Below are 26,810 nucleotides of genomic sequence, written 5' to 3'. Positions count from 1 at the left end.
ACACGCTATCTGGGTGCCTTCACTGCGTACAGGGCAGCTGCACAACATCACAACGCAGCCTAGAAGCTGCAGGAAGACTACAGAGCAGGACACAGACACGAGTCCCGGCCGTGGAACCCTCCGGCCCCCCAGCGCCGCCATGAGGGCCGCCCCCTGGGCGGGACAGCGTTGAGGCGGGAGCACCGACATGGCGGCCCGCCCCCGCCGCTCCCGCCGTGCCGCACGCGGGGCTCCGTGCGCGGAGCACGCCGGGGGCTGTAGTCCCGGGGCAGCTCCGGGCCCCGTCCCGCAGCGGGGCGCCCCGCCGGCCCCGCCGGGCATGCAGCGGCTGCTGCGGCGCCTGCTCCCCGCGCTGCGCCCCCGCGCCCTCCTCGCCCCGCCGCGGCCCATGGCGCTGCGCCCGGCGGCGGCAGCGGGGGGCGGCGGGTCCCCCCCCCGGGAGCACGGTGAGGAGGCGGCCGGAGGGAGGCGGGGAGGGAGGGGAGGCGGCCGGGCTGGGCTCGGCACCCCCGCGCCGTCCCGGGGCTGTGGGCCGTGTAACGGGACCGAGTGGGCTCCAGGGGACCCCCGGGCCTGATCCCACCCGGCCTCGGGCGGGCAGGTGGAAAGTAAGGGGAGCTTTGCGGCTCCCCGCTTGGTGTGCTTCCCTTTGCGAGCTAGGTGTATCGTCCGTGTCGTTGTTTTCTGTTTCCTGCTGGAACAGATGGCTCGTGGAGATCAGGAACCACCTAAAGACAAATACGGGGATAACGTAGGTTCCTGCTCGTATATAAAATTCAGGCAATATAATGAAACGTGCAGTTAAAAAGAGTTTATCCTACGCTAGCTTGGTAATCAAGGAGCTCCTGTTTTTTGGGTTACCTAGCTCTCAGATTACCAGCATTATGTCAGGAATCTCGAAAAGTTTTGTTTTCAGGTTGTTGTAGTGACTGGAACACAATTCGTGGACTCTGTTGCTGCTTTCTTCGGTATTTTATGCCGGGAAAGGGGTGGGATGGGGCTTTCTGCCCGGGTCTCGGCACGTGTTCCGGAGCAGCGCCCGTTCAGATGAGCTGACCTCCCTGCGAAGGGGCACTGCTCGCGGCCGGCTGTGTCCCTGCCGTCCCTGTCAGCGGCAGAAGCGGGCGGGGTGGCTCCTCGTGCAGACGGGCATCATCTGCAATGTGCACCCCTCGGGGTGATGCGAGTCCTGGTCTGCCGCTGATGCTACCGTGACAGACCCCTCTTGCTCTCAGCTGGGCACGATCCCGCATTTCGGGGTCTCGTCGATAACCTCTCTGCCCCAGGCTGACCTACCTGGTTGTCAGCTTCATGGATTTTTGCCTTGTCCTTCAGTCTGCGATCTCTTTGAAGGAGAAAATGCTGTTTTCAACGTGCTGGTGGCTCACCAGCAACAATCTCTGTTGTGTACGCTTTATATGTTAAGTAATAAATGTATTATTGCTTTAACATCTCTTTGTTGCACATAGTTTTTAGTGTCTACCGGGGGAACAAGCAACCAGTCTAAATAGTTTGCTTCTTTTTACTTAGCCTCTGGCACAAAGTTAGGTGTCAGATCACAACCACGGGGTGATTTATGCCTCCCTACTCGAGGCTGGAGTGAATTAGCATTGAACCAGCTTGTTCTTTTATTTATCGTCCCTAGCATTAAGTGATAAACACACAAAAAAACACTTTATAGGGTGCTAATAGCCCAGACTGGGTCTGTACCATTGACTTTACACAGATAGTGCAGCTTTGCATGCCACAAGAAAATAATACGCACTTTTGCTGCCCAGTTTCCCCCTTGGGTCAGATTTGGACTATCTGCACTGGTCACAAGAGGAGCTTTGAAAGTGTGTTGTCTGTAGTAATGAGCTGTCCTGGGATAAACGGCAATTCTGACATAAAGCTTCTTCCACTACAGTAATCCCATTGTGGGCTTGTCCCAGAAGAATATTGCTGGATGTTTGGTTACATGCACATTTTCTGTTGCTAGAGGAGATTTTGATTTGTTATTTTTTAAGGTATAGCTTAGTACACAGCTATTAGCATTTACTGATGCAGAAATATGAAGCAAATACGGGGAAATGACTCTGCATAATTAGTACTCTTGGAGAACAAAAGGCCTTTCTGAAAACTTGTTAGTGGAGTTCATTCTGTCATTGTGGTCTTTTTCTGAGATTCATGTTTATACACGCAAGATGAATTTTGATTTGTATTGATTCCTTCTTAAATGCTATTAGTTTCTAGAACAGGTTGAAATTGTTGCTGTCCATAACATGTTAATACTGTGTGGGAGATGCGGGAATAGAATAATCATCTCATTCTTGCATGATGTAGTCAGCTGAGAATCCTTTGTTTTATGTGGAACTGTAGGATTCCCTTTGTGCTCCCCCATGCCTCATTTTCGGTGTGTTTACACTGCAAGTCATTTGCCAGTGTTTATCTGCATTGAATTTCATATGCCACTGCTGTTATCTAGAGTGAACTTTACGTGATATGGAAAGGCTTACTGTTTTATACTTGGTCGTAACTGTCCTCTTTGCACGTAATTGCATTTACTTCGAACTGAACAAGTTACTAAACACAGAAAGCTGAATGCGCTTTTTATGCTGTTCCACATCAAGTGTTGAAGTCCTTTTGCTGATATGTTGAGAAGGAAACGCTGGTAAATAAAGAAATTTATAAATTGTATATTGCTTGTGTATAATGCCACTTGGCTGTTTATATTGAAAACTCACACCCAGTGTCTTAAAATATATTACAGATGGGCTGGAAAATGTACAGCAAAAGAAAAAAATATTTGCTGAGATTAAAAAAATGACACAACAGAGAAAAAAGCCATGTCCATCTGCTGAATCAGTAGACTCTCTGATGGCAGAAATGCCGTTTGCCAACACAGATATTGAAGATGAATTTGCTAGTAAGTAAATTTAAATGGAAAGAGTGTTTGTGGTTCTGCCTGTTGGAGTGCACAGGTGGGCTGTGTGCGTGGGGTGGTGGAGCTCCTGCAAACAGTATCGAGTCTGGTGTATCCGTTGCTAGTAGGCAGTCCTGCAGGTACATGAGTGTATTAAAAAATTACTATTTTATAATACGTTGCAAGAAGGAGTTGCAGAATAAAGACATCTTGTATATCTATTCGCATTACTACATGCGGACTTTTCAATTGTTGGCTTCCAGCTGATGGCTGGAAGAGCTGTCTTCCAACACGTGTGTTACCAGCACGTAGCTATAAATTAGCACACCTGACATTGGACAGTGGATGGCTGCATTCTTGTCAGTTTATGGATGTGTATCACTCCATGTGGTGAGAGAGGGTCTGCAAAGTCTTGAGGAAATAAGCTGGGAGGAAAGTAATTTATGGTACAGAGAACTGAGGGCATGCACTCTTCTTCCTGTTGGAAAGAGTCTTTGGGAAAGGAGCCAGACAGTAGGTCTTGTTTGGATTAAATTTTTTTCAGGGCTGGGTTTGTTCCGTGAACTATAGGTTGGCCAGTCCTAGTCTACTGTAACTTTTTCCTTTAATGATCCTGCATATTTTGTTTTGAAGTCATGCCATTTTCATGTGTGGGCAGTTGCAGGCCAAGTTCACCGCAGTGAGTTGACAAAATGAAACATGGGAGTAGTTTGGAAGCTGTGTTAGCAGTTTATGAGCCCTGCTTGGAGATGCACGCTTTTATTTCAAGTGTGGTACTCCACCTGGGTGACTGTTAATTCAGGTTGGAGTAGGATCCCAGTCAGACAGTTCAGTGCATGGGCAGATCAGATGCTTCAGTCAGTTGACTGAAGGCAGCTCCTGTAGGCATGATATTACTTGTATCTTTGTTCTGATTTGTCTGTATGCTGATTTTTTTTTATTCACTTTTTCTTTTCAGTGCATGCAACCTCTGAAGTAAATAGAGAAAAGAAAAGAAAGAGGACTACAGGAAGGGAAATTCCAGAAGGCAGTGAGAGAAAGAAGACAAAGAAAAAACAGTATCAGCCAAATTATTTCATTTCTATTCCAATTACTAATCCAGAGGTGATGTTCTTTATGATTTGAATTTGGTATAACCAGAATTACTTCAACAGCTATATGTGTTTGTAAGAAGAGAGGTTTATATTTATCTTTTTATTCAGTTTTATGGATTTCATACTGTTTTGATTGAGGCTGGCTTAGATTTCCCCTCTGCACTTCTCCAGTATTGTATATTTTGTCCTTCATTTAGAATAAGGAAGAGAGACATTTCATTTAATAGGAAAAACTCTGCATTATTTTTAGCTCTCCTTATAGGTAGGAATCTAAATTAGGATCTGTTGTTGTTTTAACTAGGCATTTTGTAGTTTAAAAGGTTTCCAGTAAAATAGATCATCTTATTTAAAATTCAAACAAGCTGTTGTTTTAGTGACAAGCTGTTCACATGGATTCAAGAAGTGCAGTGGACTTTTAAAGAATATGTATTTTCCTATAGTTGGCATATGTTGTCTCATTTAACCTAACAGTGAACAAAGATGATGTTTTTATGTGCTGTGGGATGTGTCTGATACAGTTTTGGTATCTTTTGTGTCTTCAGCAAGGAAAATAGGAATATTATGTTTAAAAAGTTAAAAACAACAGTTTACCACCATTTCCAAGGTTAGATTTATATTTTAATGTCAGAAGCTATATCTTTCAGGTGATTTCTAACTCATTCTACATCTGTACTGTTTTCATAGAAAGGCAAAGATTGAGAGAATCTGAAATGAAAATGATGTAGTCTAGATTTGAAAGTTACGATGCAGTCCTTGATGCTTCAAAAAACTTGAAGAAGAGATTGCAGAGGCTCTCTTCTTTCTCTTCAGAATAGATCTGGGATAGCTTGACACAAATACCGTTTATGCCATCTTGATCTGAAATGGCTTTTCTTCCTGTCTCTTCCATGATTTAACAGCAAGAACTAATTGTAAGGGTTATGTAATCTGATCATTGAGAATTGCTGCTCATAACGATAACGTTGAATTGCTGTCTGAGTAGAAAAAATCTTAAAATTTTTATATGCCACGTACCTGTATTGTTTACAAAGGTAAAGGAACAACTCTAAATCTCAGAGCATTTGGGAATTCCAAGACTTTGCTAAAAAGTTTTGTTTATACTTGCCTCAGATGTAGAGTTGTTACGAAAGTAGAAAATACACGTTGGAATTTGTATAGGCAACATTAGCCAAAATGTAGACTTAAGACACCTGGCTTCTTGATAGCCAGAGGGGAATCTGGTAATTACTAGGAGCATTTCAGTTAGTAAGGAGAGGTCTTTCCTTTGTGAGGATCTAATTTTATTCCAGTGAAGTGTTTTAGGCATTACTACTCTTCCTTCCTATTTTATATAGGCTTTTAAACTTTACACAATCATTTTGTAGTAAGGAATATTCCTGGAACATTTAATGAACTGTTCCTGTTGGAAATGAAACGTTTTCCTTGCTTTCATTTTAATTATGTTTCAAATCTTCAAAAGTAAAATGAGGTATTCCATTAATTTGGGATTTATATTTAACATTTTATTGGTTCTGTAAGAATAATTAAATGGTATCACTTGGTAGGTTAGTCTTTCAGGTTCTTCCAGTCTTGATTATAATTTCAATTAATCTGTTAAATCTGTAAAGCTCACAGTATTCACTTCCCAGTAGTGTTCTTGTGCAGTAAGCAGAACCATTATTTTACTACTCTTCAGAATTAACATATCCCAGGGAATGGGAAAGGTTACCTTGAAGTCATTGTTTCAGTCCTTATTTGGGGGGAAATTTTAAAAATAATCTGAGAGGAGAATGGTTGAGTATGGACTGCCCTCAGACGTTTCTTTTTCGAAATGGAAGTTAGGAAATCACAGGTTAAATTAAGTTGTCAGCATGGCAGGAGATGAAATTCAACAGAAAATTTCATAAGGTAATGTAAATAGCAAGTTAAAGCAATTTAAAGTTTTCATTCGTGCATGGGCTATAACTGGGTATTGCGAAGGTTCAGGAAGAGTCCTGGTTAGCTTGATTAAAATTCAGTGCTCTCAGCTGTTAAATGCAACTTGGATTTATCAAAGAGAACAGAATCAGTCTGAAGATGTGACAGCACAGCTAAGCTCTAGCTGTTGTATTACATTTTGATCACGTAAATTCTGGGAAAACACACTAAGTAGAAATTCCTGAATTCACAAAAATGGATTTGAAAAGTTATTTTCTCCCTTCTCTCTGTACAATCTCGGTGTAGATCGTATAGGATGTTGTTGCTCCAGCCAGAGAACACGATCAGTCGTCTTTCTGTTTTGCTGTTATCAAGAAGACAGCTCATTTCTCCGCTGGGTTCAACAACAGCTTGTCTCTGGACCTGCTAACTGTCCATCTTTGGAATTAACCTTGTTCCAAAGGTGCGTTATTCATTAGGTTTTAGCTTGTCAGAGCTAATTTTACGGTGTTTTGTGGAATTTGTGGTGGTGAAAAGAGAGCCTTGAAAGAACGTGCTTGTGTTACAGGCTGCAGTGTGAGTATGGCAATTACCTGTTCTTTGCGATCTGACAGATGATGAATAAAAATATGCATATTTTTTAGGCAGTCAACCCCTGATAACTGAAAATCAGCCACAGCATGTGTTCTTTCTTGCCCGAGCTAGAACTGAGCTATCGGAGGGACCTGGGGGTAGTGCAGGGAGTTTAGGAAATGAGTAGGAAGAGATTTGGAAGTACTCCTGAAGGAAACTGTATGGGTGAGGGAAAGTGGAGTGTTGGCTGAATAACTGATTGCTGAGTAATACTGATCTTTTTCTGAGCTAGGATATGGTTTTATCACTGTGATAACACAGTCTCAGACCTGTTTAATGTATTCTGAAAGGTGTGTATCCTTACACACATTTTTTGTTTCCTTTGCCAGCTCTCAGGTTACAAATTAAATTTAGAAACAGTAGTCAAAAATAGTTGAAAATGGAATGAAACTGTAAATGTTATGATAGAGCATTTCATTTTTTCTTTTTCCCCAGGTTAACTGCATTTGCTTTAGTTTATAAACTTAAATAATTATGCAGTCAATACACTGTAGCTATAAGGGATTGTGTTTACCAGTTTCTTGTGTAAACATGGGTTAAATTTCTCCTGCATCTTAGACTACAGTAGAAGCATCACGTATTTGTGATAAGTTCTGACTATGAAGGAAATGGTCTTATTGCAACAGGAGTTATAATCAGAGCGTTGCTGCAGCTTTCTTTGTGTGTCTCACACTACCAAAGACATTTCTGATTTTGTAGATGCCATATTATATTTTTTTCTGGCAAGTGACTTTTCTTTCTTCCTCCCCTCCCTTCTTGGAGCTGGACCTCTTCAGCTGTAACTTGTTTTTATTTATGTGGTGCTTTACCTTAAATAAATAAATAAATAAAGTGCTACTAGATATATTAGGTAAAACTCCTGCATGGCAAAACTCATCATAAGAACGTGGGTCACAAAAGTACTGACCACTCTCATTATAGTGCACTTTTTCAGGAAATATGTGCGCTAATTATCATTAGCAGAGTAACTAAATTGTAGCTTTTTTTTAGCCTAACAGCTACTTGTGCTTGTTATAAAAATTAATATATACAGTATATTCATTAAGCATTCACCGATGAGTTTCAAATAAAAATCAGATTCAAGTTTTCTGCGTGTTTCTTTTAGATTATGTACCCCAAAGCTGTTTTGTCTGTAATATCTTTGCCTACCATTGTTTAGAAATAACTCATTGTGTCATGTGGTCCGGGTTACTGGACTGGATTTGATTTAATTTCTACTAACATATTCAAGCATTCTTGAAGTTTTTTTTTTTTTTTTTTTTTTTTTTCATTACTATAGTACAAGTATTATAAGTGCAAGCACAGTAAGCAATTTGGATACAATTTATAAAGCATGCATAACTATACAAATAATTTTAACTGAAGAAAAGTGTGAACCAAACACTTAAAGAAAAAGACAGGTGGTATTAGAACTGGATAGGAGTTGCAGAGATTCATTAAAACGTTCGAAGAGGGTATATAAATTATACTCTCTTTTGGACAGTATAATCAGAATTCTAAATCTCCACAAATAATTTACTGACTGTTTGCCTGTTTCATATGTGCCTGATACTGCAAAGACCTCTTTATCTTTTCGGACGCTTGTCTGCACATAGCAGTATACATGCTTAGCAGACAGTAGAGAAGCTCCCTAAAGAAGCCTCTGATCTGGACTACTGGCAGTGTAAAATTGGATGATTTTAATCTGTTCCGGGAATTTGTCATTTTATGGAACCTAACTCCTGTTAAGATGTGATGGGAAATGTCCTGCTACTTGTTAATCACTGCATTTGTACCCACTGTGAGTTTACTCAGGCCAATTAGCACAGCTTTATCAGAGGATAACACTTCCTTCTGCTAGGATGGTTTCTACATAAACGTTTGACTTCAGTTTGTGTGCTTTCTTGTTTGCTATCATTATGGGATGCAGTAATTGCTAACTGCTGTTTCTGTGCCTGTCTGTCTTTCCAGATTACTGACGGTATTCGGGCTGTCCAAGATGCAATAATACAAAAGGATCACAGGCTTTCCAAAGCAATGGTTCGCTGCGGCTCACTGCACGTCACCATGTTGGTGATGCATTTATCTGGTGAAGAAGAAATTGGCATGTAGGTATTTTGGTGTTAAATATATAAAGGTAGTTTTGTTGGAGGAGTTTGTAAAAAGACTAGAACGGGTAACTGATGCTTCTTTTTTTTGTCATCCCTAAATTACTAGGGCTACTGAACATTTAATTCATGTTGTTCTTAAGCTGCTAATCTTAATATCAGCCATTTTCCTAACTTAGGGTATGTCATAAGCTCTGCACAAAGTACTCTTTTTGTTTCCTTACATTTTTCATAACTGTGTGCTGAACTCGCATGCACAAATCTCATGTTTGCTAAAGTAGTTACTGCAAAACAAGGTTTTGTTGTAGGGGACGTTGAACAGATCAACAGAGGAGCTTTCCGAATTTCATAGCTCAGTGGATATTGTAGGCCAAATTAGTAACTGTCACTGAAAGACTTCCATGAAATAAGCCTTAGCTGCAAAGTAATGCCTCATGCAGTTAGTTTTTAATGCCTCTAAATGAATTTGTTATACTCAAAATTAAAGTACATTAAAGGACAGGTGTTCATTAGGCCTTATCAAAAGTACAATTTTTATATTGCTTCAGTGAAATAGCCAGGTGTTTGCTCATATTGAAGTTCTAACAGTCGTGGAAAGGGATATGTGTTATGTGATGATATCATGTATAAGTGTCAAATGTAAATACTTACTTTATAAAAAATGCAGTTCTTGTATGGCTTTTACTGTTTATCACATGCTGTATAGCGCTCTGACAAGCCTACTTTAAAGTACAAATTCCATGGTTAATAATAAAAAAATCATACTTTTAAGTCTATACAGCTCTAATTTATGAATCTTTAGAATAATAGGTTGTATGTCTAGCTGTACGTTTGACCTAAAAACATCCTCTGTGTTTCGTAGTCCTGCTTCACTCAGACTTTTCTGGCAGTTCCTATTGAGATGTGGTGCCCAGGAGCCTACATTTGTCATGTCTCTGTATGTGTGCGTTGTAATTGCAGGACTGAGATAACAAACACTTGGGTACCTGTAACGGTGTTAATTAAAATGCAGATAAGTGGCCTGCTGGCATTACACAAACATCTGGGAATCCTCTTAGGTATCAATTTTATAGAGAATTGGTAATGAATCAAAAGTCCTTATATTGTAGTTTTGTGAAAGAAAAACGTTACTTTTTCATCTCCCAAGATGAGTTATTTCAGGGGGCTTCCGTCATCTATATATCGTAGTGGTTTTCTCTACAGTATTAGAAGACGTGCAGTCCATATACTGAATTACCTAGATCAAATAATCAGCAAGTACAGTGAGACATTGGTTGGGTTTTGGTCACACAGCTACAAAATAATGTATATAATAAGTGTGTGCATTGAATCATTTTTATCCCCAAAGGTTTTGCTGTTAATGTACAGATTGCTCATAGGAAAGCCAGAATCCAAGGCAGAATGTGAAAACAATTAGTAGAAGGTATTTTGGCTGAAAATATTTGTTGCACCTAAAAATAATGAGGTATCAATGTATCCAAATCAGTTGCCCTACTTGTTTTTCACACTTTTCCTTTAATGTTGTAATATCGAATCATTGAGGCAGCTATTCTGTCACCTCTTTTGTGAGGTTACAAATCTGTCAGCTTCTTCCTCTGACACTCTGCTCTGAAGGGAGAGACACAGACAGCCAGGAGCAGGGAATTGAAAGGAGAGCAAAGGATTCTAGGTTTGCTGGGCTCCCTCTCCTCTCCACGTTCCTTTTGTCTCCTGGAGTTGGCACACAAGCTTCCTCCGTCTCTGGTTGATGAGTGAACTTTGGTAGTACCTGAAAATTGGAGAGAACAATCACCAACTGTGTGAGCACATTTTTAAGGGGTTTTAAGCATGAACTTTTGAAAAAGGCAGTGTGAGAGGATACCTCAAAGGCAAGTATGCCTCCACGTGATTGGAGTCCTGAATTGTGTATCAAAATGAATATTGCCAAGTTCAGTATCCTCGGCTACATCTTGAACTCCTTTGCAGCTCTCACTGTCCAGCTGCCACCTGGGCACTAACTTATGGAGTTCTTCTCTGCCTCTCCCAGCAGAACTCCACAGTCCAGGCACGCAGGAGCTGTCCTCTAGTCAGCAGCAGCTTCCCCAGGGATTCACCCCATTCCTGGCCAGATGCCTGCTACAGGTATCTAGCTCAGCTATCCTAAGGTATTCTAGGTTGCATTTCTATTATATGGAATTCTTATTTTTCTCATAACTGATGTTTTCTGCTTAATATTCTGTGATAACTTGAAGAGTTAAAAATTGGTTTTTCCTTGCCTTGCATCACCAATTTTTGATGCCACATTCATGGAATTAAATCAAGATCCAGACCAGCAAAAGAACCTGTGTGCAATGTCGGGTGACAGTGATCCCCAAAGAAAGGACAACTAGTCAACTAGACATCTGAGAGTTCACGGATCCAAAAGTTTGGATGTGTTAAGCTACTTAGATATCTACAGTTTTTCTACTGTATATGCAAAACAGTGCTTCTGTCTATATAGAAAGGAAATGTGTTGAACACTATTTGAAGTCCAAACGCATGATGAAAATGTTCTAAACATAATATTCAATTCAGCACAAAGCTCTTTGTATGATGTTTTAGTGCATACGGCTTTTGCCTTGGAAATAGAAGATCCGTACTTTAGGTTTCTCCTTCTAAGGGAATCCAAACCTGCAATTTGCTAGGCAATTTTCTAACTCATGGGCTGTAGTCTAGCTTTCATGGGTGCACGTTACATCTGTTTTTATAACATTGTATGAAATCAAGAATGTGAGGTTTAAAATAACATAAAACAAGCAAAAAAGAGTCATGACAGCACTCCCTTCAAGCAAAGCGGTTGTAGTCCATGTTAACAGCATGTGTCTTTTATCCATTTACTTTAATGTCAAATGCATTTGTAGCATAGTTGGGATCAGGTATTAGAAATTAAGATACCAGCCTTCCCAGTAGGTGCCTTCATTAACAGACTATAGCGTTAAGTTCCTTTTGCTTGTTACTTGTCAAAGACTGTGAATCTAACCTTTTTATTATAAATAGGAAAGGTATTGCATTCTAAAGTAACACTTCAGAAATTCCTGAAAAGAAGCTACACCAAACAAATGCTATAATGCTTACATTAGAACAACACAGAAAACAAGAAGCACTGCTTCTGTAACCCTTGTTTGTATACGCTTAGGATATACTGCCTTTTTTTTTTTTTTTTTTTTTTTTAAATTTTTCCTTTTCCAGTTTGGAGCAAAATGCATGTAAGCTCTTTTGTCATGTTTGTGGGGTAGTTGCACTGAGTGTAATTACTGTTTGGCATTGTAAGTACTATTTGGTATGGAATAAGAAGAAAATACTGCTGTTGTGTTCGTTGCTGTTGAATTCAGTGGAAACGTTTGTCCTTTGTGCTTTATTCTTAAAAAACAATTGTTGGTTGTTATAAAACGATTGATGGAAAAAGAAAAATACAAAATATTCTCAATAGAGATGACAGCAATTTTTAAAAAATAATATATTTAAAGATGATATTTTTAAAAAAGTAGAGCTTAATCTTCAGTGACAACAGTGCTAAACAACAGTGCTAAACTGAGAACACACTGCTCTGTTTGAGTTGACCTTTCAGAAACCTCATCAACTGGAGTTGTGCTGGTCAGTGAGTTCCGCAGCACACCCTGTAGTATGGAAATACAAATCTGTATTCAGCTGGGGACCAGAGCTTTCTGTGGTTGTCTGTGTACCAGTTCTCAGATGTAAAAAATCCAGAGAGGGGTATGAGGGCATGATTCAGTACTTAAAGGCCCACTGAAGTCTTTGATACTGTTTATTTGTAATATCTGTACTTGTTTTGGAATGATTTTTGGGTTCATGTCAGTAAATAAATACAGAAATAGTAATCTGTGAAATAATCTGACAGGTGTAATCAGTATTAGATGATGTTTTTGAAAAGTCTTGAAGTATAGCAGGCATGGAAGGCTCTCAGAACAATCTTGTCTTAAGGTGATAAAGGTGGCAGAGATAATGCTCAAAAAGAAATACCTTTGCCAAGGAACAAGTGATAGCATTGTTGCTTAAAGTGATCATACAGAGCTAAAATACTTCCAGTTTGTAGATAAAAGTAATAAAAAAACAACACAGGAGAACTGTATCAGTCAAAGATTTTTTTGTCATGTACTCAACATGCTTTCTGAACCTGGTCTTGATTTCAGTTACCTGCATGGTTCTCATAAAAGACTCTGTCTTGTTAAACATAACGGAAATGTGAGTAGAGTTGTTTGTATATGTACAGGCTTAAAAAATAGATATACTTCAGAAATCATGGTGATGGCTTTCATCCAGTTAGAGAGAGTAAAATAGAGAGAGTTTTTAACCTGTTACTGCCATCTAGTGTTTATAAAGTCAACATTGGTTTAGTGAACAGTTTTAAATTTGGTTTCACTGAGTAGAACTAAAAACTAGGAGCATGCAAGAGATTTGTAGAAGACATTAAGAATATATATATCTTTTTCCTCATGAATCATTTCAAAACAAGTACATGCACTTAATAGGGCTAATTAAAATGATTATTAAAAGATCGCCAGGCTTGCTACAGTTTCTTAAGTTACATGTAGATTATGTATGCATGCTACTTCTCTCTTAAAGAAAGTAAGCATCAATTTAGACGGTACCTCTTTTCCTGATAGCTCTCAATGGGCTTAATAGTAATTTCCCTATCTAATTCCATCTAATTTTATCATTATACATATATTACATATAAAATGTCACTAACCTCTGTTTACAGTATTAAGTAACGTTCTGTAGCAGGTTTGAATGAAGTAGAATCTTAAAGTGTCCCACTGAGATGTCAGAAGATGAACAAAAGTAGGCTACTTTCAGAATGGAAAACCAAATGCTTCTGAATTAGCATTTGCCTTAAATGGAATGCACAGAGCAATAGAAATACTGTCATCTTATTATCTAGTCACCTTGAGAATTGAGATAAATTCTGTCAAGGAGTTGTATCTGCTGCTAAGTCTGTCTTGTAGTTTCCATGGTTTTACAACAGGACGTATGAACCAGTTTGCCATTATAAAATGATGAGAATAGTACTGACTGCATTGATAGGAAGTAGTGCAAAAGTACCTGAGTAGCTAATAAACTGATACTAATAAAGCTTTCTGGGACTATTGTGTAGAGGGATTAATAGAAATGTGAGCATTATTAATAGATTTGACTTTCACACAGATATTTTATTTCTTCTTGACAGAGCAGTTGATGCTCTTTCAGACAGCAAGGATTTTGTAGAAGATCTCCTAAAAGGAAAAACTGTGGACTTGTCTTTTCAAGGAATTGATCACTTCAAAAATGAAGTTGGATTTGTGAAGTTGACAGAAAATGATGATACAGCTGTACTTACAGAAATAGCAGGTAAAAAAAGTTCTTTCTTACACCTTGTGAAGACAAGCTGAGAGAGTTGGGGTTGCTCAGCCTAGAGAAGACAAGACCCAGGGGAGACATTACAGTGGGCTTGCAGTGCCTAAAGGGGGCCTACAGGAAAGATCATGAGGGACTCTTTGTCAGGAAGTGTAATGATAGGACAAGGAGTAATGTCTTTAAACTAAAAAAGGGTAGATTTAGATTAGATATTAGGAAGAAATCCTTTACTCTGAGGGTGGTACAAAGTGTGAGAACAGGTTGTCCAGAGAAGCTGTGGCTGCCCCATCCCTGGAGGTGTTCAAGGTGCAACCTGGTCTGGTGGGTGGTGTACCTGCCCATGGCAGGGGAGATTGAACTGGGTAGTCTTTAAGGTCCCTTCCAACTCAAACCATTCTGTGTTTCTGTGATCCTGTGATTCTGTGATATATGTGCACCTGCATGTGCACTAACTCTCAGTTCTGTCTTAGCAGTGGAGCTAAGGCTGCTTCATTTGCCAGTCAGGTAAAATGCATCCAAAATACAGTTCTCAAGTCAGTAGGAATATGTAAGTTAAAAGGCATATAAATAACAGCTGAGTAACAGTAGACAGTATGTCTATCAAACCAAGGTACAGTAGTTTTTTTTATCTATTTACAAGACTGTACTTAAATTTTGTTGTTTACAGATATTAAAGAAAAATAATCAGTAAACAGTACTGTCTGTAATTCACCAGTGTCCTTTAAAACTATCCCAGCAATTCCAGCTATTCTTTGAAAAGATTCTTTTAAAGAGTTTTTCAGTATTGATGAATCATCTTTTGTGTTCTGTGGAATGTGAGGTCACACCATTTTTTAATAGTGCAATAAGCCATATCAGGCATTTTGCCGAACAGCAAAGGCTACTGTTGTCACGCTACATCTTGTGCAGTCCAGTACAGAGAAAAAATGGAGAAAGTCTTCATTAACACAGTGCTTTATCTAGCAGTTCATTTGGTTAATTTCTGAAGTGCATTTCCAAAATGTTTAGTATTTTTTAACTTATATTTTGAAGACAGGTTGAAGAGAAGAGTGTGAGAGAGCTTTCCAACTTACTAAATTGCTTATGCTGTTATTGGGCGATGCCTTTTTATTTTAAGCAATGTTTAATAGAGAAGTATTTTTAATATTCATTATGGTAGGAATTGAGCAGTACTTACAGTTCTAGAGAGGCTTTGGTTGTCAAATAATACCATAATTATTTTAGGGATTTAATGTACCAAGTATTTTTTCATTCATTTGGAAGATACGCTTCCTCATCCTTGTCTTTGAGTTTGTCTTTAGATTTCTTTTAAAGATGACAGAATACTGTGTGTACGCTGTTTATGAACAGTGAGAGTTTATGCGTAAGCTGAGTTCCCTTTCAGTACCTCTTAAGGAAGGAGATGAATGATTTCTGACTTTTTGATTTTAAGGAATTTATAGTAAATTATTAAGAACTCTAAAATAACTGAAGTTGCTAGACTCAGACAGCCAAACATCTTTTGGCTACAGGAAATAAGATGATGTTATAAGTGATTTACTATACATTTTAGTCTAGTTAAACAGATTTTTATCAGAACATTAGGTAAAAGCTGAGGTCAGATTTCAACTTTTGTTTTATGTTTGAAGGTCCTTCCCAGTGGATGAACTCATGGTACAGTCAAATTCAGCAAACAAGCAAACCTATGCTTTCTTAGAAAAGTATAACTACAGGTAGTCATTGGTGAACTTTCTTTGCTTATATTAGAACTACAGCTGTATATTACTGTTTTCATTTAACATTGCTCTTTAGTGAAAACGTTTCTTATTTCAGTGCTTACTTTTGCCAACTGAACGGAGTGTTTCTTGCCATAGGACTGTCTTTTAGTTTGTAGATTTATACAATGACGTTTGTTTCATCCAGATTTAATTCTGAAACAGGGTAGGGAGCTGAACATTACCAGAAGAAAATGGTAAAATGGCTGAAAGTGTTAAATGGATATGACTTAGGATATTCTTTCCTAACATCTCTTTACTGGCTGTCAGAACTGCAACTTCTCAATTGATGCTGATTTCAGAATATCTTTTGTTGCTTTTTTGGAAGTGCTGGTATTATTTCATAACAGGTAGCCTATATTTTGTGAAAGCAAATTCAGCTTTATGTTGATACTGAGCCAGGAAAAAGTTTTCAGGTTTTGAATCAGTGGATATCAAAGGTTAGACAAGTTTTTCAAAAGCTAGCTTAGTTGCATGTTAAATTAGTGGAAAGACCAGTGGGAGGAAAATGTTTTCACTAAATGTTTTCAGTTTTTGTCTTCATTAAGATTGAATTGCAAATACTTTAATATAAGTAACCTGATTAAATAGATAAATTGTTAATACACATATATCCTTCAAGGTAGTGCGATTTAGAACAGTAAATAATATTAAACAAAAGAATCTCTGTGAACTCTTCAAAACTGATGAGGCAAATGGGAGTCATTAGGGTCCCCTCATCTCCCAAATGTATCACATATATAGTTCCTTTAGCATAATGATGCACTTACAGGGCTAATTACAGCACATTTACTTTGCAAGCAGCTTTTACAAAGCATTAGCAGACAGTCCTCTAGTGGCCAAAACTCCTACTATGGGTAGTATATTTTGGAAAAGATGGAATTACAGCAGTGTTGATCTGAATGTTTTTAAAATCCTGCAAAATTTAAGTAATGATGTATACATTTTTTTCTATCATATCCACAAATTAGGAAAAAAGTGAAAATGTCATTGGAAATTAGGATCTTGTGGTAAGTGGAGGGTAGATGTATAATAGAAATGGTATTTTTCAATTTTGCAATTCAGTAGTAACCACCTCCTTTGTGTATAAATGAGAACTAGGTATGATAAGAAGGGAAATGCATTGTAATCATCCTTCCTCTGCCTTTATGAATGAAATGAAATCAGGGTCTATGGGTAGACTGCAGGGAATTTTAGGCTGGAAGACTGTGATTGTCTAAAATATTATCCCTGTTACTATGGAGAATCAGAGAACAAGATAGAAAGATGTAGTAGAAGCTGAATGAGAAGTCTGTGTCTTGTTACATGTAGAATTTTCCTGAACTGGAGAAAAGGCGATCCTGGTTTGCAGGTTCTTTGTTATATTTCATGGTTGAGTTCTATAACACACAATATAGTAGAACTACTTACTGTCAGAAAATAACTTCTTGAACTTTTCCTAACATTTACAGTGAACAGCAATTTGTATTGACGTTGTTGTAACAAAACAATAGGCTTGGATATGAGGCAAATCACAAGGCGTCTAATGTAATGAACATACTTCCTGTGCTGTCCAACCTTTTCTGTTTCACTATACAGACACTAAGCATACAGCTACTTAAAAAAAAAAAGTTCACAATTGCGCTAAATAACCGTTTTCTGAAAAAAAAAAAAGGCTAAATTCCTTGAGGCAGAGTGACATTTTACAAGATCCTTCACACGCAGCTAGAATCATCTTGCCTTTAAAAAAATAAAAATTAAAAAAATTGTGGAACTTTCAAAATGTAGTAACATACCATATGGATGCTAGAGCTGAGGCATCGTATTTTTTTGGCTGTCAGGAAGAGTTTTTAGTACTTGCACAGGAAGTTGCAAGTACATTAAACTAAATTATTATTTGTCTCCACAGTATTGCTTTGTAGATGGCATGAAAGGAAAATATTAATGGTTTTCTTTCAAATCTAATGAACCAGAGACCTGATGGTACACTTTTTCATACTTATGAAAGAATTTTTAGTGTATCATTTTTATAACACTTTGAAGATAAGTTGGCAGAGTTTTAAAAATTCTGGTAAGCTTTAATTCTCTTTCTACTTGGAAGCTCTTATTGTACTGACTGTTCATTTGTTCGTTTAGCTTCATGCTGCACATAGTATATGACTTTTTTGTATGAATTGTCTTATCACAGTTTGAGAGCTCTGCTTCTCTCCTTCTGAAGTGGAAACACCTTGGAAACACCTCGCACAGCCTTTCTTTATGACTATGGAAAATCTGAATTTTCTTGTCATTTTTCTCCTGGACATGATTATACGGCTTATAGAGGGCTTTAAGAAGCCCTGTGATTCTGCGTTCGATTCTGTGATATACCAGCTTCAATTCTTCTTCTCCTATATTAGTTCCTCTTTCGTTGTTTTCTCTGTATGTTTTTCATGTCACTTTTCTTAGCTTGGCATTCTTTATTTTTTTCTTACTTTTTTTAGCATTTTTATCTACTTGTGGCATGCATTTTGTTTGATCTGGATTGATTCTTCTTAGGCTCACCTGTGGGAACTTTTATCTACAAGTGATAAAATTGTGCTCTGTTATCATAGAACTGTACTCTGTTGTACTCTTGCATGTTTTTGAGTTCAGAATGTCTAGAACAAAATGTCTTGAATTAAATCTGAGTATGTTCCACATATTTTCTGAATTTCTGTTTAGTTGGAATTTTGTGATCTTAGCGTTGTTTTTCAAGTCTTAGCGAGGCTTTCAAGATCTGAATTATAAAGAGAAATACTGACACAGCTTATTGACAGAATTTATAATAGGAATGTTTTTTCTTTGATGTTTTTCTAAATTTTCTTGGCTTTGATTTCTTTTGTTTGAGCATGGCCTATTTTTGGAATATGCTCTTTCCCTCTCTAATACAGTCACTGTATTCCAGTCATAATTGTTGACCTTCAGCTTGTATCATAGCCATTGAAAAGAGTGGATGAGTATTTTTTTTATTATTATTATTTTAACTTCTGGGACTGATAATATCACCTTTCGTTGCTTTGGGTATATTGGATGCTTCATCTAGCAGGTTGCACAGGCCCAACAGTGGAGTTTTTTAATGTTTATGTTGTCAGCAAAATGAGTCCAATAGAAATGATCACATATTTCATCTGTAGTTGTTTGCCTTGTATAATGGAGCTTACATTTTTGTGCACTGCTCACAGAAGTAGTCGCACCATGTAGTACTTCCTAGACTGTACTTGAAATAATAAATGCATTCTAATGTAAAGAAGCACATCAGCAAAAATGTATCATTTAGTTTGTTTTCTGTAATACATTTCATATATTCATTCAAAAACAGGCCGTATGCCAAAAATATACCTAGCATTCCTGCTTTGTGAAAAGTATCCTGAATATTATCAGTGTTTTAGGGACACAGCTGCCAGAGAAAATACCAAACTTTTTTCTGCTGAGCTGCTGTTACCAGGATCTGTGTGACGCATGATGCTCACAGCCTGCTGCTGTGATGCTGTACTTGATTGACATAAATTAATTGCTGAAAATGTATTGTCTTCTAGTTCAGCTTGTCTGTGATATAACTTAAGTCCCTGGAAAACTGTATTTTTAAAACTGAAGCTTACAGAAATGAAAAAATATACAGTACAGCTTGTAGGTTGTTAATCATTTTGTTGTTGTCCATGAAGCAGTAAAGAGAGATCACTCCTGCAGTTGGTCTGATTTTTGGCAAGAACTAAGTGTAGTTTATTACAGAATTACTGTTCTGCTACCTTAAAGTTATACATGGTTTCTGCTGTACTCTGAAGTGAATTCTGACTTCACCTATTGGTTTGTGTTCTATGAGGATGTTGAAAGAAAAATATTGTTAACAACAGAAAATATATTCAGTTCAAATTAGCTTTCTGTAAGATACCACTTAGTTTCATAAATTACATGGAAATTTGATACTGGTAACATTTGGATTTGGTAAAATATTATAATGGTAAGTGCATGTCTGGTAATGCCAATGTAAATATAAGTTTGCCAGAGACAAAAGTTAAGGAAAAACAGGGTTAATATGGATCTTATGTTGTGATTTGCTATTTTATTCCTTAGCAATCATTAGCAGACATTAGCATCCTGTAATTATCTACCAGAAATAACGCAATTGGTTCTAAAGTGTTAAGTCAGAAGTTTGAGAAGTTTTAAAATCAATTTTCTATACTATGGAATATTTAAAATACTAAGTGAATTTGGGAAAAATAACAAATTCTTCAGCTTAAATCTTCATTTTGATAATTACACAAAGCATCCTCTTTGAAGTTGATAAAGTGATTAGGTGAATCCCGTTTTCTTAACCACAGGCTTCGGAATGTTCATTATATGAATGAACAATGGAGTTTATGCTCTGACCATTAGAGGGAGCTGGCATTCCATGAACAAGAAGTTACTCTTTTCTGTGGATAACTACTTCATTTGCTTTCGATCCTTTTTTTAAATAAATGTTGATTTGTTGCATTAAATATTTTATTTTAATTAGAATTGCACAAGGAGGACAAGTAGCCACCTCCTCTCACTGTAGTTTTCTAAAAATAACAATTAGTCTAATCTTGCTAAATTGGTTTTCTTAACAGTTGCTACTAGAGAGAGAAATGGAGAGGAGTCACACTGCCTATCAGTTGCCCTACATACGTTATAGCTTTATGCAAGTGTAAGTTGGCACTGCCACCGTACCAAAGCAGCCTTTATTCCTGTTGTGCTGGAATAAATGGAATAAATGTGTGCCACCACACAGTGAATTCAGCTGAATTCAACCATTTGTCCTTTGCCAGGCAATTTTGACCCATTCAGTTTCTCAGTGCAGTTTACTGAAAAGCTGCCTGACTCTCAGCACAAAGAACAGGAGTGGTGGCTGGCATGGGACTAGAGAGAAGCAGCCTGTTTTGGCAAGGATGGTGGTTTATGCACTTCTTTAAAGATTATGTAACCCCATATTTAGCATCGGTTCTAGGGTGAGAGCCTAGAGAAATAGTTAAATTTGGTTAATTTGGTTTGCTTTAGTTCCAGATGACTGAAGCTAAGATAAATGAATTTTGCCTCTTACGGTGTTTTCATGGAGGTACAGAGAGGGCAGTTAACAAGGGGATGGAGGAAGGTTTACTGGAAAGGAAGATGGGTAGGCAGGGATGAGTGGAGGATCTGTTTGTAAGGCAAGGAGAAAGTAAATCTCCCAGAGGTTTGTTGGCATTTACAGACCAGGTAATCTCTGATTTGCTATTGTGTAGGCAGGTGGGACTGACTGGCTGACTGGCCGAGCTCAGAGGGTGATGATCAGCAGAGCAGAGTCTGGCTGGAGGCCTGTGACTAGTGGTGTTCCCCAGGGGTTGGTGCTGGGTCCGGTCTTGTTCAACATCTTAATCGACAGCCTTGATGAGGGAATAGTGTCTGCCCTCAGCAAGTACGCCGACGACACAAAGCTGGAAGGAGTGGCTCGCACGCCAGAAGGCTGTGCTGCCATTCAGCGAGACCTGGACCGGTTGGAGAGATGGGCAGGAAGAAACCAAATGAGGTTTAACAAGAGCAAGTGTAGAGTCCTGCACCTGGGAAGGAACAACCAGAAGTATCAGTACAGGCTGGGGGATGACCTGCTGGAGAGGAGCTCTGCGGAGAAGGACCTGGGGGTCCTGGTGGACGACAGGTTGACCATGAGCCAGCAGTGTGCCCTGGTGGCCAAGAGGGCCAATGGGATCCTGGCGTGCATTAAAAGGAGCGTGTCCAGCAGGTCAAGGGAGGTGATCCTCCCCCTCTACTCTGCCCTGGTCAGGCCTCACCTGGAGTACTGTGTCCAGTTCTGGGCTCCCCGGTACAAAAAAGACAGGGATCTCCTGGAAAGAGTCCAGCAGAGGGCCACAAAGATGATACGGGGCCTGGAGCATCTTTCCTATGAGGACAGGCTGAGAGACCTGGGTCTCTTCAGCCTGGAGAAGAGGAGACTGAGGGGGGATCTTATCAGTGTGTATAAATACCTGAGGGGTGGGAGACAGAAGGATGTAGCCAACCTCCTCTCAGTGGTTTGTGGGGATAGGACAAGGGGCAGTGGCTGCAAAATAGAGCACAGGAAGTTCTGCACCGACATGCGAAAGAACTTCTTCATGGTGAGGGTGACGGAGCACTGGAACAGGCTGCCCAGGGGGGTTGTGGAGTCTCCTTCTCTGGAGATATTCAAGGCCCATCTGAATGTCTACCTGGGCAGCCTGCTCTAAGGATCCTGCTTTGCAGGGGGGTTGGACCCAATGATCTTTCGAGGTCCCTTCCAACCCCTACAGTTCTGTGATTCTGTGACTGGAAGCAAAGTTTTCAGTTGTTGCAAGTAATTTATTTAAGTACTAGTGAGACTGAAATATCAACTGTTTGTCATAGTTTCTTATCTTTGCACTTTAATGTCATTGTGACTTTTATTGTCCCTTTAACTGTGAAATATATGAAATTGGCACTCTCAATCTGCATATTAATTTCTCCTTGATGGTTTATTGTGAGGTGGTTTTGATTGTTAACATCCCTCTGATGTTGCCTGAACACAATTATCTGGGTAAAGGCTGCTGAGCGCTGCTGTATTGTTTAATACAACTGGATGTGTTGTTCACTATGTTCATTGCCTTCACTTCTCTAAAACACTTTTCAGTGATCTCCGCGTTGGTTGTTTAATGCTGAAAATGTTGAGTCCCATGGTCCTTTGAAAACAAGGGCAGCAAATGCTTTTGGGTTTTCATTTACATTATTTTGTGTACAGCACTGCCAAGCACAGAATAATGGTCACTGTGATAAATACCATATTAAAATGAAGCAATAAGTTACTTTTTTGTGGTTTAAAAGAAGGTGTGTTCACCTGCTTCTTTTGTGATGGTGACAGACATTTAGGAAGTAATGAGATGAATTAAAGCCCCTAGCAGCACTGAGTTTTATCAAGAAATCTGACATAAGTTTCTATTTCAGTCTAGCACTTTGAGCCTTCACACTATCACTGTCTTGTAAGGCGCAGCGTACATATTGACTTCTGTGCACAAGGTGGGGATTGCTTGCTCCAGGTGCTCCTTGGATCCTACTTTATGAAAGAGCACGTTTTTTGTCTGTGTTCCTGTGCAGCATTGGAGAGAGGGAGAACAACCTACACATACTGATGATACATGGTTGAAAGAACCATATAGCTGCTCGCTGATATATGATAGTGGTATGGTATGTATGGTGACAACTCACTATAGAAAAGCTTAAACAATATGTAACCAAGTAACTGTGAAGAACCATTGGGAAATCATATTGACTGCATTTTGGTTGCTGGCACAGTGTAAAGCTGAATATTTGCGGAGAAATTCTAGGGATGATGGGGAGTAAAAATAGCCACTTTTCATATGGAGAAAGGAGAAATAAGGTCCTTCCTTTTCTTATATTCTGGAGACAAAAGCACATCAGGTAGTGACTGACCGTGGTTTAACCACCATTTTTTTTCTATCAGAGATTGAGTATTGCTGAGCTGTTCATGAGTCAATGGCTCTTGTCTGACACTAGCTGGGGTCGCTCATCAGTCTGACAGTCCTTCCTGACCTTTTTAAGGGTCTTAGCAGTAAGGCGGTAGAGAGATTGGTGCTTGGTGCAGTGTTTGACTATATATTCCAAGGATAACGTGATTTCTGAAGTAATTTATTTTATCACTTGGTACTCACTTCTCATGATTTATAGATGAGGTTGTGAAAAATCTTACCATCTGAAGTGGTTAGCTTAGATTTCTTCATTGGCCTAGATATTGGGCCTTGGGAGGCTTTGTGTGTTATGCTCAGTACTATTACAAAAAGTAAGGATAACTAAAAAGCTTCATAAAAACTAAACTTCTGTCAATTGGTAGCCAACACTGTGTATACTCTTAAAATACTCTTAAATACAAACAAACAACTGAAGAACTTAACATTTTTAACGTGAGTTGACATACTAAAGTTATAATCATAAGTTACCTATGTTTAGCTTCCTCTGTGTCTTCAGCTTTGAGTGTATATTCAGAAATGTTTCAATAAAGAGACAAAATGCTGTTTCCAAATTCTAAATCTCTTAATAGAGGTACAAGCAAAAATTAATAGACTGGAAGAAAATGTGTGTACATAATAGTTTTTCATATTCAATGAAGTCTTGGACAAGAAGAGAGCTACTTGCTACTTATGGAATATTGCTCAATATGCGGCTCTTCTATGGATCATTCTGTATTGATCCAACTGTTTAAGTTTTGAGCCTTTCCAGTATAAAGCTGTTCTGAGCAAGCTTCATTCTGTAATATATCACATTTCAAGTCTAATTATGGGAAAACAGTTGTCTAATGGATTCAGCCACATCCCATGTAAGAGATGCAGATGACATTCAGTAATTTTGACATTATAAAAATAACGTACAAAGTGGTATTGCAGAGTACTTCAAATTGCATGAAAGATGCTCTGAAAGCTGTCCAAAAATTTGTTCCAGGAAGTCATTGAGCATGTAAAAATAGCCTTAATTTTTCAAGGGTATACTTTGAAGCTGCAAACATCGGTCAGCCTGAAATTTATAAGGGAAAACACAGATTCTAGTAAAGTTGAAATCTCGGCTAAAGATGGCTGATCCTTATTTGTTAAGACCAATCTATCATTCTTATAACTGGCCTCTCTCATTTACTCCAGTTTGGGCGATCTGCATCACGGAGTTTAACCTTCGTATACTTGCTCAGTCTTTGAATCAACTTTCATGCTGTCCCATGAACTTTCTCTTGCTCGCAGTATGCATTCAGCCTTTCCCTGTTCTTTTAAAACCCTCCTTGTAACCACCTCTTCAAAGAGCTGCGTGGATATTAATAGCATTGCATTATCTTTTACCCTTCCTGTATTCTCAGGATAATGTTTCCCTTTGTTTCTTCCCTGAGACGCGCGCGCACACATTGCCCATCTCCTCAGATTTCTTTCTGTTTTCATTATCTTTGAGGAGGGGAACACTTTGGTAGTTATGTCTGCAACTCACCTTAACCAGTAGAATGTCATGCTTTCATTAAGTGTCAAATACTACAAAACCGGAGCTATCTGTAGTGCCAGCAACTGTGGCCAATCTCTTGAGCCAGTCTGTGCCATCACAAAGCTGTGTTAGAAGGTTATGTTTGATGACCGTAGGAGCATGTGGACACACACACACGTGCAAATCAATCACATTTAAAACGTCAATCTCTCTGTAAATTCATGTTTTCTACTTTGTCTCAGTTTTTCATTATGTGTTTTCTTTACTAGAATTCCCAGGTAGGAAAAAGGATGAATTTAGGAAGATGAATAGAAGCAGATAGCAAATAAAGTTGGTTTATTTAGCACAAAGCGAAGGTACCCAGGCCATGTGGTGGTGGTTCAGCAATATAAAGTGTAGGTGCCCTACTGTCCAGCTGTAACACACATTATATGCCATTCTGCACTGTTGAAACTGCTGTGCTTAAAATCCCATGATCAGATGTGTTGGGGCAAACCACTGGTCTGACACTGAGCTCTTAAAGGAGCTAGGAGGAGACCGCTGGATGTGCCGATCTTCACTACAGATCTTAGTTGGAGTGGTGAGTGAGAAAATATGCTGGCCATAAGACGTGGTGGCAGAAAGAATTGAGCTTTTTAGGAGGAAAAAAACTACAATTCATGAGATCAAGAGTATCAGAGGGTAGCATTCACTTTTTTTTTTTTTTAATAAGACTAATCCTTTGCTGGAACATCAAAGCCGAGGAGTCCCCAAATGATGCTGTTAAGAGAATGAAAGAAAGGGACCAGAAAATGGGTTTGTTACAGATCATTTCAGTTTTAAATAAATGTAACACTTTATCCAGCACTTACTCAGCTACCAACATCAGAAAATAAGCAGGCCATCTGAAGCATAGAAATACATGCACAGCATTACTAAATGACTTGATTTGAACTTTTGTATCTCAATTTGAAGAAGCAGCAAACATTTATTTATAGTCTTCTCTTTTGATATGTTAATCTGTTGTTCAACAGCATTTGTGTGCACAGCTCCACAATAGTTTAGTGGGGTTTAGTGCAAATTTAGAAGTGTTTCCTGCAGACGCTAGATAAATAATTAGGTAAGCTGTATTTACATATAGACGCGTATCTATAGCTATAGATATATAGTGGATCTAGATGTCTGTGATCCATGGATCCATGGATCCATGGATCTACAGATGCCTGTGTGTTACAAGTATACATATATATGTACATACGGAGAAAGAGGGAGAGAGGGGGGAAAAATAAAGGGGAAGGAAGGAAATGGGCATAAATTGAAACACAGGAAGTTTGGTCTGAACATCAGGAAACACTTCTTTACTGAGCACTGGTGTAGGTTGCCCAGAGAGGCTGTGGAGTCTCCCTCCTAGGAGATCATCAGAAGCTGCCTGGATGTGGTCCTGGGCACCCTGCTCTGGGTGATTTGGACCAGATGGCCTCCAGAGGTCCCTTCCCACCTCAACCATTCTGTGATTCTCTATTATATGCATATGTATCTGTACACATACATATGCTCTTTTATATAACCCTATCTCGTAAATAGAGGAATAAAACCAGAAAAAAACAAAATGACATCCAACATAACAGGTTTATTTCATTTGTGCAAATGGAGTCTAGATCAGTTTTGTGCCTCGTCTCTTGGGCTGCATCACACCTCCACCCACAGAGAGCTGTGTTACATGCCATGTATACATTTGTCCTGCAGAGAGAGAGATCTTGCAGCTGAATTTGAAACCCTGCACTTAAAAAATAAATTTTGGTGCTCTTCTTCATCTCTATTTTCTCAGTTTTTATAATGAAGGTTGTAATCAAAAAATGTTTGTTTACTCCACTGACTCCTAGAGTGTTGCATGTTACTGGATAGTATAGTAATAATTTTAAGAAATAAAAGTAAATGATAAATGTGTGGAAAATAGAAACAAAAGACTGGAAACAAATCTAAATGCACTGACTACCTCAGAGGCAAGTGACTATTTATACCATGTGTTGTTACCTGTTTTGAACAGTGTATTGTGGATTTTCCTGGATTTACATGGCTGTGGAAGAAGGTGGTTTCAGTGCTGACAATTCATGTTGTC

The 26,810-nt window shown here is 38.8% G+C and overlaps 1 protein-coding gene across 2 annotated transcripts in view; it reads left to right on the top strand.

Annotated features, from left to right (window-relative positions):
* The first annotated feature begins 280 nt into the window (after window positions 1-280).
* AKAP7 (A-kinase anchoring protein 7) overlaps window positions 281-26,810 on the top strand; it is an 88,609-nt gene continuing 62,079 nt past the window's right edge. Inside the window, exons 1-5 of one of the 2 annotated variants that reach the window (XM_035321433.1) lie at window positions 281-446; window positions 2,750-2,905; window positions 3,861-4,006; window positions 8,476-8,612; window positions 13,819-13,979. In XM_035321433.1, the coding sequence (XP_035177324.1) occupies window positions 320-446; window positions 2,750-2,905; window positions 3,861-4,006; window positions 8,476-8,612; window positions 13,819-13,979 (727 nt within the window). In that variant the 5' untranslated portion in view covers window positions 281-319. The remainder of the gene's footprint in view (window positions 447-2,749; window positions 2,906-3,860; window positions 4,007-8,475; window positions 8,613-13,818; window positions 13,980-26,810) is intronic. The other variant, XM_035321432.1, reaches the window with a different exon arrangement.

Source organism: Oxyura jamaicensis, chromosome 3 (assembly GCF_011077185.1).
Source record: "Oxyura jamaicensis isolate SHBP4307 breed ruddy duck chromosome 3, BPBGC_Ojam_1.0, whole genome shotgun sequence".
Classification (NCBI taxonomy): Eukaryota; Metazoa; Chordata; class Aves; order Anseriformes; family Anatidae; genus Oxyura; species Oxyura jamaicensis.
Note: the sequence above shows the minus strand (reverse complement) of the source record. Positions and strands in the feature narration are given on the sequence as shown.